At 48.8% G+C, this 10,959-nt stretch overlaps 1 protein-coding gene across 1 annotated transcript; it reads right to left on the reverse strand.

Annotated features, from left to right (window-relative positions):
• Nucleotides 1-9,118: 9,118 nt before the first annotated feature.
• Nucleotides 9,119-9,580, reverse strand: FTJAE_8703 (uncharacterized protein; the record flags this gene model as incomplete). Its single annotated transcript, XM_037355548.1, has 1 exon — nucleotides 9,119-9,580. One exon carries the CDS (start codon nucleotides 9,578-9,580, stop codon nucleotides 9,119-9,121), a length of 462 nt encoding a protein of 153 aa, XP_037204239.1.
• Nucleotides 9,581-10,959: the final 1,379 nt, after the last annotated feature.

Here is a 10,959-nt window from a genome sequence, read left to right on the forward strand (position 1 = left end):
TGCTTTCCACTGACAGACAACTCAACTCAGACCACAGACCCTCAGGCCGGTCTCGTCCTTGGGAGAAAAATGCAACAAGCCCAATGGAGACATGTTGAGCACGTCCCCTACGGTAGAGCAAAGAGAGGAGCCGGAAGACAAAAAGTGAGGCAAAACTGTATCCATCCAATTGCGCTGGTGTTGGTGTTGGCCGTGCTGTAGTCGCAGTTCAAATTTGTACTCCGGCGCCCAACCCGGCGGTCCGGCTACGGATAGATCCCGTCCAAGGGTTAGTTCACCAATCGGAAGACCTGATCTATGCCCGGGCCCCGAATGATTTTTTTTAAGGTGCAGATGCCATCCAACGGCCCTTGAAACCCCAGCTCAGTGAGTGAAAAACCAGAGACGGTCCGACTTATGGGGACGGGGAAACGTTGAGGGGATTCACTAATGCTGTTTAATGGACATCAAACAAGGATTGTTTGAAGCGGCTGGACCCTTGGAAACAGCCGGTGCTTTAGTGTGTCAGCGTGAGTGATACGGACGGCGGGTGTCGCTCAAGTTGAGAGGAGACGCCGCTCAGCTGCAGAGACTCCAGTTCAGTTCAGTTGTTATCAACCAGATAGGCAAATTAGTTGACCCATCACGCAACAGGAACAAACAAAGGAATATGCTCTTCATTCCCTTCTGGTCATGCCATGTCCACGTCAGCCAGCTCAGTGCATCTGATGGCGCCCTGTAGGTGGTGAAGCTACTGCAGGTTGGCTTGAAAAACAAATCGAAGACTGCATCACTTGTGCCTGGCCCTGGTGTGCTTGTTGTCTGTGTGTGTGTGCCTGAACCCTTACAATCCAATGCAGTACCGATACCCGAACAGAATCTGACAGGGCAGTCAGTCTTAGGCGCAGTATGTACATACATAATACAGTGAATTGCTATCTCTAGGGGCATTATTCCCTGTCAGGGTGTCATAGAGATCCTGCAAGAGAGAAAGAAACGAATCTCACTGGATGTGAATCCTAGACATACATACGATTTGCATTTGATGACGGGATAATTGCGGCATATGTCTGGCACAATCGTGGATGTATGCAGCCGACTTCAGCCAACCAAGACAACTTCAGCCAGCCATTCATTCTCAGCTGTCTACCTACCCAAAGGTTCCATTGGCTTGGCTCACAATCAATACTGTACGTACCAGACTCATGGGACAGAATCCACTGTGAATAACAAACAAACAAACAAACATTCACGAGCATCCCTTTGAGGAAAGAAAAGATTTGCAGTCAGGGGTAGCAGTAAAGTAGTAGAGTTTGTTATTAACCTCGCTTTCGCGTAAACTGTCAAGCCCCAAAACTATTCCCGATCAAATTGTCCGCTGCACCTTAGATCGAAAGGCGAGCTGTAGGAAAGAATTTTCGTACCAGGGTTCAAAACATCGGGCGAATAGAAATGAACCACAACTGGCACGGGTTTAACACCACCACCGCGAACGATCCATTAACTACCTAGTTGACCATCAGCTGTGAGGGATGGTCTCAGTTACAGTATATCCATGTCTATCAACCACACTAGGAGTAATCTCGGACCTCCTTGACAAAAGCCTTGAGGAGAAAGAAAAAAAAAAAAAAACAGAGATAGTCAGACATGGGATACCACAAGATCTCTCGGGATATAGAATAGGCGAAACTCTAGATGCTCCCAGATCCTGCAAGCGTCCACTCCTCCTCTCCAAAGAGCCAAGCTTTTGACGATCGTTGATAACGTCTTAGCCTAGCGTGCTCTTAGGGCAGGGGAGAGAGAGGCCTAGAGGCCATAGCAGCTTGAGCTGGAGGGTCACGACGGAGGAACCGTACGCTTTGGGCTTGGGTTTTCGATATGGTTCTGTTTGGACTTTGTTGGCCTTTTTGCCTCCCGCTACAGGGGCGCTTCCGTTGATGGTGAGTGGTCCAGATGGTGATGGCCTCGCTTCACGAACGGCCGTGCCCTTGAAGGTTTGGAGCTTGCGAAAGCCATCCCCGCGATAACCGGCCCCCGTAAAATTTCTGGGGGTTTGCTAGTTAGTGTTAGTGTGTTGGGGGAGGAGATTTGAACCAGTTGGAGCACTTGGTCCTGCAAAATGAGAGAGGGAAAAGTCTAAACTGGTATAATGAATGCGGATGTGACCCTCTAATGTCACCATTTGGAGGATCGGGACCTGAGGAGGCTTGGAACTTGGCTACTTGGGAAGGGAAAAAAACGTCTGTTCGCAACCAGTGACCCTTTGTTTGCCATGCCTCTATACCCGATTCTGGGAGGGAGTTATCCTATGAAGGAATCGAGCACCCTGGATGTGAATGAATGAAGAAAGCCAAAATGAGGCCGTTGATGTGGATAGACTAGACAGACACTTGACACTTGGACACTCGTTCGTTGACTGACGATGGTGATAGTTGATGCCTTGATTCGCCTCTTGCAACACAACATGCAGCGATTCCCACTTAACGACACCATTAAATAAAACTCGATGACTGTCTTTTTTCATGCCGTCTTCATCCGTCCAAGCCCGAACTCCGCACTCGGTATCCTCCCTCCCTCCACTCCAACGCGGGGGAACGAGATGGGGAAAGCTCTTGTCTCACAGCTAAAGTTAACGTTATCCACTGTAGACAAGCACTAAACACTAACAAAGGACCACAATGTCCGAGTCTTGACGAGAATAGCCGTGACTAAGAGTTTAGATACTAATGTTTATTGTGACTCTGTCTCATCTCTCCATCATACCACGCCTAGTCAGAGCATCCGAGTTCCAGTTGCACCTGATCCGGTATTACACTAATAACTTCACGTCATGAGTACGGCATAGACATTTCTCACAAGCAGCTGTAGGTAGGCATAAGAGAAATCAGTGGGAGACAAACACACACACACACACACACACCCAATCGCCTGGGTCTCTTCCTGATACCGGATTTCTCCCCGGTTAATGGCTGTCTTGTCTCTCTGCCTACTCGGGTTGCACAACTTGGAGACAAGGAGCGGGACCTGCCTACATACATACATACATATACACACATACAGTACATGAGGTGGTGCACGTCATGATGGCTTAGAGACAAGGCGTTATTGAACGTGAAAAAAAAGAAAGGAAGAGCGCAGCTACCAACAAGAGAGGGCCAAGATCCAGGACTTGTTAGACATGTTGCCCTGCTTACTTTCTTTTTCAACCCCTGGCCTAAGCTCATGTTCCACAAAGTTTCTCGAAGCTCCAGAATCTCGATGTGATGAACACAAAGATAACAGATCATAGCTCAGCCATCCCAGGATCGTTTGAGCCAGCCTCATGCACCTGGCTTGTTCCTAGAGGGAGGACCATGAAACGGATCTATCAACTTTTGGCAACCGAGGCGAGCATACACATATCCGGAGGCAACGATAGCTTGTCAGTGCCTGGGAGCTATGGCCTTAATCATGCTCATATAGCACAATATATTATCAATCTCTCATTGAGATACTGAATCACGTATACCCCAAGTACCGCATAAGTGCAACATGATCTGCTAACACACGGCGTCTCGCCATTCAATCTTGTAGCACTTTTGTAACAACCACTCGTTTCTACTAAGCTTGCAAGGGCTTGTCATAGATCAACACATCGGGGGACCGGGTATTGATAGGCTATAACATGTTTCGGTGCCCCTTCTAAAGATATCAAGCGCCGTAAAAAGCAACAGCACTGTGATAGAAATCTGTGTAAGACATAAGCACACAGCCCAGCATGGGCGGTGGGGGCCACGCCTTGTCTAGCTGAAGGTTTGGAAACTGGAATAAGAAGTACGAAAAGACGCCATAAGCATGGGATAGTCAATACATCCGAGCTGAACCGTACGAGACAGGCGTTCTGGGCTGACGTCCTATGCTCCGACTTGGTGGGCAACAGGACACCGCCTCCACCTACGCAGTAGCAAAACATGTGCAGAGGAATTCATGGCTTGGAGTCGCGAACGCGGTAGAACATGGTCTCTGTGTGTATTTCAGAGACATGGCTGCCCAAAGGGCGCCGCGGGTGTAAATGGTGGCACCCCTTCATCCTTCAGGTCTCAGACAGACGTGGGAGCAACCTGTCCGTCCGTGTATTCCCCCATAGGCGAGATAACCGTATGTAGTCGTAGGGATCCAAATTTGCCTTTGATATTCATCCTCGGCTGTATGGCATTGACATGGCGCCTTTCCTGATGCAACACCATTGTCAGGCTTCGCATTGCACAACAAGACCCTGCTCTGTAGTCTCAGCAAGGCAATTGGTCTCTGTAAACACCACCGTTACAAATGGAAACTGAAGGGAGACAGTGTAAGACGGATTGACCCATAATAGCCGGATCTTCCGTTATTTGACGGCGCAGAGAGAGAGGGGGAGAATGTCGTCAGAAAGTTGGCGTTGGAGCCTGAGTGAGGTACGTGGAAGCGTGTAAGTGAAGTGAAGTGAAATGCCGCTCGCTCGGCATAAACGATGATCCCCCAATCTGAAACAGGGACGTATGTGTCAACGTAACAACCTATCAAATTGACGTTGGAATAGCCGACGGACCAAATCATAGCAGCATGAAAAAACAAGGCATCAACAGAGTTGCAGCATGTCGGAGATGGCTGTGGTTGTAGTCAATGGCACAGGCATTGGCATTGGACGAGTGAGTGAGACGTCCATTCGGCCTTTGAGCCGCAGTTGCTGATGGTGGGCATGATTCCACGTGGTGTAACCACACCAAAGGTACCTGAATGTTTTCCTAATCCTGGCATCAAATACAGAACAAAGGGCGTTTGCCTTGGAGACAAGTCAGGGATGAAGATGAGGGATAAGGAAGGGTGTTGGTATAGTCTGATGTCGTGTTGACGAGCTGTTGAGAACTCCCTTGCTTACACGGATAGAGGCTGATTCATCCTCTCTTTGGTGGCTTCAGTACGATATCCTCTTTTGGTCAGAGGCATGTGTATCGCGTTGCACAACAACTGACATGGATGCTCACGTATCACAGCCGCCCTGCCTTTGTCACACCTCAACCGCTGACACGACAGGGACCCGGACCAAGCGACGAACCGGGAGCCGTTGAACAAGAACAAGATAAAATTTTTCTTTTCTCTTGGTGAGACCTTGGTTGGAAGTGGCTCGCTGGCTTGGTCCTGGAATGTGAAGAGAGCAGAAAAGCATACAGAGGCTATTGTGTTGTTTCCAAAACATCAGCCTATACTACCCTGTCATGACAACTGATCATAAACATGCTGGAGAGCCGCAGAGACAAAGAATGCCGAGATGATACCCGGGACTTTCTGAGAGGGCAATTGGCTGGGACGCTTGAAATAAAAAGCAAAAACAAATTGCTCAAGACATTGAGATGATACTGGTCAATATCGACAGTTGTGCAAATGCCGTGCTTTGGCAGTACCAAAGCCCATTGTGCGTGCTCTAAAGCAGAGCAAAGTAATGCAAAGCCACGATGGATACTCTGTAACCTTGCATTTTTCTTTGTAAGAGCCAAAGCTGCTATCCCTCACTTCAATTCGACTTACACAGGCTCCATCCAGATGGGTAGATGGAATTGGCACACCTACCGGAGCAGGCCGAAACAACCAAGATCAAGGACCAAGGTACATATTTGATGTGATAATTATGATGTCCCTTGAACCGAGCAAGCAAGCAAGCAAACAAGCAAGGCACAATGAAGCAAAGCAAGGGTCGAACCTGGATTGGCGCGGGCCGACGTCACATAGAAAGAGGTGAGTTTCCGGCAACACAAGCAACACAACACAGTCAGCATAACACACAGCGCATCTCATCCATTCACGGCGCGACGCAACCTCCGGCCCGAGCCCGCCGATCAAAAGAGAAGTTTTCCTTCCTAGGGTCAGGCATGATAGCCAGGCACAGACAGGTACAGGGTTTCGATATGTCCAGAGTAGAGAGTACAGAGACTGCCACGTAGTCTAAGGCATCAGGGTCAGGTACCAAGGACGGAGGGATCACTCTAAGCGTTGGTTCTTAGAGGGCGATCGATCGAGATGGAAATAGATTCGAATGCAAGTGTGAAAAAGTTAGCACATGCCAACCAACAGCACTGACTGACTGACTGACGACTGATTGATCCATTGATTGACTGAATGACTAAGATTGTAAGAATGATGTGTTGTAGAGTGAATGATGAAGCATGAAAAAGACTCCATACTCCCGAAACAGCCCACATTGCTCCATATCATGCTACACCTTGTTATTGATTCTGATACAGACAAAGCAACGCAAGCCCGGATGAGATGCCGGAATCTTGGGGTTTCACTGCCGGACCAAGCGAGCGAGAGGAACCGTACTCCGTACATACAGTTGAATTGATCCATTGGACGCATTGTTTCGCCATTTGCCGAGAAAAGGAGCAATTTCACAACAAAACAGCCCATCCATCAAACCCGCCCAGCATCGGATATCAAAGGATAATGGGCAGACAGAAGAACCAAAGTGGGCTACCGTGCATCTCGTGTCTGTATCTGTATCTTCTTTTTTTACACCTTTAGCGTCAGATCCCCCCCCCCAGACACGAGACTGGAAAAGCTGGAGACTGCTGCATGTTTTGCCCTGAAAATTTGACAGTGAATCTCACCATGACCGGAACCTGCCGAAGAAATGATGTTGATCTGAGCCGACCAATGCAAATCTCGGTACGTACCATTCTATTTCCAAGTTCAAACAAGTTATGCGCGCTTGTCCATTTTGGTTGGAAGATGCAAATCTAGAAGATACCCTTGCAAGGCTCTTGGTTGGATCTTTTACACGCCCTTCAATTTCACCAACATCAAAACAGAACAGAACAGAAGAGAACAAAGAGATGTGAAAATTCTGTCCAATATTGGATTGGCTGATTGTTTGTTTCAGGGTCATAGCTCTTGGGTCCCCTAATTGTAAAACAAAACCCCCTCCAAGCGCAGTGCAATCATCCATGATCAATGCCAATCCACCATAAAATTTTCCTCTATTGCACACGTGCGAGGGTCTGTTGCTAGCTCAGATCATCAATTTCAGTTGAGAATCGCCGATTGAGATGGAGGATGCGCTGGCAGAGCGAGACAGGAGTTACTGAGTCTCCATACCTGAGCCTAAGCCTTGAGCTAAGTTGATTCACGGCCCGCAATGATCATGACGTTCAGAGACCAATTGACCGACCCCCTTTGCTCCATCTAGACCCGTATCGTACATATCGTACCTTTTTAGTAACCGGGTTTTCGGGAAGCTAAAATCTTTGTTCAATGTCACTGGCGAGCCTCCCAGGTGGCAGGTGACAAAATGATAGGGCTTCATCTCTTCTAAAGATAGACCAGTAGTGCTCAAGTCATCTTGTCAGCCTCTAGCTCTAGGCTAAAGTCTGATAAGTATGTACCATACTGTAAGTGTTGCAGGAAAAACCTTTCCGTGCGTGCTTTATCAGCCCAAGCCTCTATCTCATATCGTTCGCTCCCTTATCCCTATCAAGGGACGTGATGGTTGCATGGACGGAATCCCCAGGGGGCAACTTGATGAGAGAGGTCGGCTACTACCAACCAAGCGGGTGTATCGTAGAGTTTACTTTAGTATGGATACTGCACCTAGGTGACTTTAACGAATTGACTTGGCTTACGATATCACAACAATGGACAAACTCGGGTGCCAATATGACGATACGTACTCTTTTTTCATTTTCGTGGTGCCATCATGTTAATAACAGGGGAGCACGTTTCGGGTTCCAAAACAAGCTCTGACTGAACTTTGCCTGTTGACTTTTGAGCCGCATGACACCCAAATTGCGAATCTCGGTTTCAAGAGGCCCCGTTCATCGGCGAGGCGAAAAACAAAAATCATGCTAATTGACATCCACGAGGACGTTGAATCCTTAAGATTGTTAGTCAGGCTGTCTCCATAAACAAGGGGGTTATGGCCGGCCATCGGAGCTGTTAAGGCTCACACAGCAATTAGTAGTACGTAGTCCCGGCCAAGCTTTCACTTCGAGTCTGGGGAACGGAGCTGAAAGCGGCTCTTAGTTAGTATTATCTTCTGACTGTTGTTGCAAATCTTCTTTGCTGTTGCTCAATCATTAGACTTTGTCTGGAACTACCGGCGGATGACCCTTGCTCTTCGCTGCGCGCGCGCATCCGTCTAACTTACAGTACGTAGTAACTTAACTTTAGTAGTTGTAGAATTTTAGCTTCGACGATGGTAACAGATTTCAATGCCGCCGAAACCTCCATCCTCCTTGCTTAACATTGAGACGCGTGGAGCCGGAATTGCTTAGTCATTGCAGATGAAAAGTCGATCCATCCCAGTCTCTCTCTCCCTGGCGGTGACTGTGAGCTTGGTCGTAAAACCCCCGAGAAAAGCAATTCTACCCACATAGTGTCGATGTGCTGTGCCTATGTATGAGACTAAGAATACCCGCCGATTATGCCATCCAAGTTGGGTGACACTCGAGGGAGAGTAAACGAAACACGTAAAGTTATGCACACTCACACTTTGGAAACTTGGCTTGCTTTGTGTGGAGGGAGAAAAAAAAATCTCTTTTGGCTATACTATGCTATGGTATCCAATGATGTGCTATGCTGTGCAGTGTAGTGCAGTCTTCCGCAGTTCCTGTCAATGCCCAGTGCCCCGTAGTCAAAAAGCGCAGTTATACCTCCCAATAGAATAATCCATCGACCGGCTTCTTGCCTGGTCGGTCCTGTACGCCAGACCCAAATGTCCCCAGCCGTTCGTATCCCGGTATCATGATGAACCTCCCGTGCTCCTGTAATCCATGTTCTGAAACTTGATATGATATCAACCCGCCCTGTATTTGGTACAAGATACCGATGGACAAATAAACCGCCCAAGATTATCCCACCAAATATTGGTTGAGATGAAAAGAAATCGTCGTGGGTCGATGTAAAACAAACTTTTTTTTAATGCAGTGCTCCGGTGTAATGCCCGTCTTTGTTACAAACAAATTCTTCGACAGAGATAAAAAAGGGAAAAAGGCGTGAAGTGTGAGTTGAGGTTTCGTTGATGCGTTTAATGTTGTAGATGTTGAATGAGTTGCGTGATGATATGTTTTTAGATGATGCTTAGATGTGAGGTTGCATGTGGATGAGTGGTGTCGTTATGGCATCGTGCTTAGTATGATCGCCTTCGCTGGGTCCTCACATTGTCGAAGGACACTGCGTACGCTCGGAGTTCCTTCCTCGCCTTGTCTGATAGTTGACTTGACTCTCCTGTTGTTGAGGTGCTTTGCATGGAGCAAAGGCTGCTGTGGGAGCTCGAAGGAGTGAGGGATCGGATAGTTGATTGCTCAGTGCCGTAGGGCTTGAAGGTAGGTTGGCTCATGTGCCTTGATCCGTATGGCTTTGCGTTGGAGAAATCGTAGGCGGGGGACAGGTAGAAGCCCGAGCTGGAGGATTTCGATGACCATTGGCAAGGAGGAGAAGCGAGACCAGGCGAGCTGGCCTGAGAGCTTGTTGTTGAGGTCTTCTCGAAGTCGGCTAGTCTGCAAGACTCAGAGCAGTAGGCATCAGTTGATGATTGGACCTGCTTGTCGCAAGCGAGGCAGAAAGAGTGAGCCCAAGAATCACAGTCCATGGCTGCGGTGATGTATGTGGTTGACTGATGAGAAGGAAGAGTGGTTGGTGTGTGAAGGGATCAACCCAAGAGGCAGAGAAGTCAATACTCCTTTATATTCAAGTGATGTCGAGTAAGATCGGTAGTTTAATATGGAAGAGAAGCAATTGAAAGGATTGCGAAGTGAAAGAGTCGAGATGATGGTGGAGGAGATCAGAGGTCAAGAGGTTCGAGGGGAAGGGTTATGTATATTCTTGGTCAGTGGCCCAGGCACAGCCTTGGTCGATGATCAGTTGCACGACCAGGATGGCGCTAGAGGTACATTGCCTAGGAATTCGTGGAGGAGGGTACCAAGGCACACCACTGGTCCATCGATACGTACTTGTCTTGGTGGAGTTTTGCAGACAGGTGGGGGCGCCTTGCCGCTCTCAATGCCCTGCAGCAAAGATGTTAGTGCAGGCAAGGATCCAATAGAAGAAGTACGTACAGGAAAATTTGGTCCACCATGGGCCCTGATGGGACGCCCGCCGGGTGTGGGTTGCTCTCGTTTCAACTGGGTGTGTGATGGACAGACACACCTGGGTGTCTCACCCTCTAGGGAGTGTTGGAGAGGGAGTGCCAGCAACAGCAAGAGGAGTGGAGATCCAATGCAGAGATCAAAGAGGTGCCCGGTCCTTCAGTGAGCTCTCACTGCTGTACTGTAGGCTGTAGGCTACAGAGGACAAGGCAAGCCTCCAAGACCAAAGAACCAGAGGACCCAAGACATCCAGACACCAGACACAGGCGTGTGATTCTGCTGGAGACATTGGCTGGCTGACTTGACTGTGTCTGTTCTCCCTGCCTTTCCTGCCCTTCCCGAATTGGCCAAGGAAGGCTACGAGATTGCGATGGATAAAACGAAAAATTTTCGATGATTCACTTATGCTCAGTTCATGCCCACGAGAGCAATCACCCATATTGAGCTTCGATGAGGTGACTCAGATGGGTTCTCAACGGGGGGCCTTGAGGGGTCCCGGATGGCACCGTGAGGGCATCAGCCGAGATTTTTCGCTGGGGACTGGGACTGAGCTGATGAACAAGACTCAGCACCATAGCGACACCGGAGGTGGGCAGTGGGCTGTTGCTCGCCTCTGTTTTCCGTTACCTACCGTGCAATTCTGCACGGTTCTGCCCGCTTGCTGGAGCTTTCGGAGTGCCCCAAGTCCCCCCCCTCCCCGCAACACAAAAGCTTGTGCTCACAAAGGGTGCTGGACCCCCCTGCCCCCCGCACTTCGTGGTGTGAGGCCTGTTCGACAGTGGTCTGTTTCCAGTTCGAGCATCGTAAATTCACTTCTTGATGGGATTTTATTGCTGGCATTCTGTTTGACCCAGTGACCACCCGCTCATGAATGGTCAATGGG

This window comes from Fusarium tjaetaba (assembly GCF_013396195.1).
Source record: "Fusarium tjaetaba strain NRRL 66243 chromosome Unknown NRRL66243_c0000190, whole genome shotgun sequence".
Lineage (NCBI taxonomy): Eukaryota > Fungi > Ascomycota > Sordariomycetes > Hypocreales > Nectriaceae > Fusarium > Fusarium tjaetaba.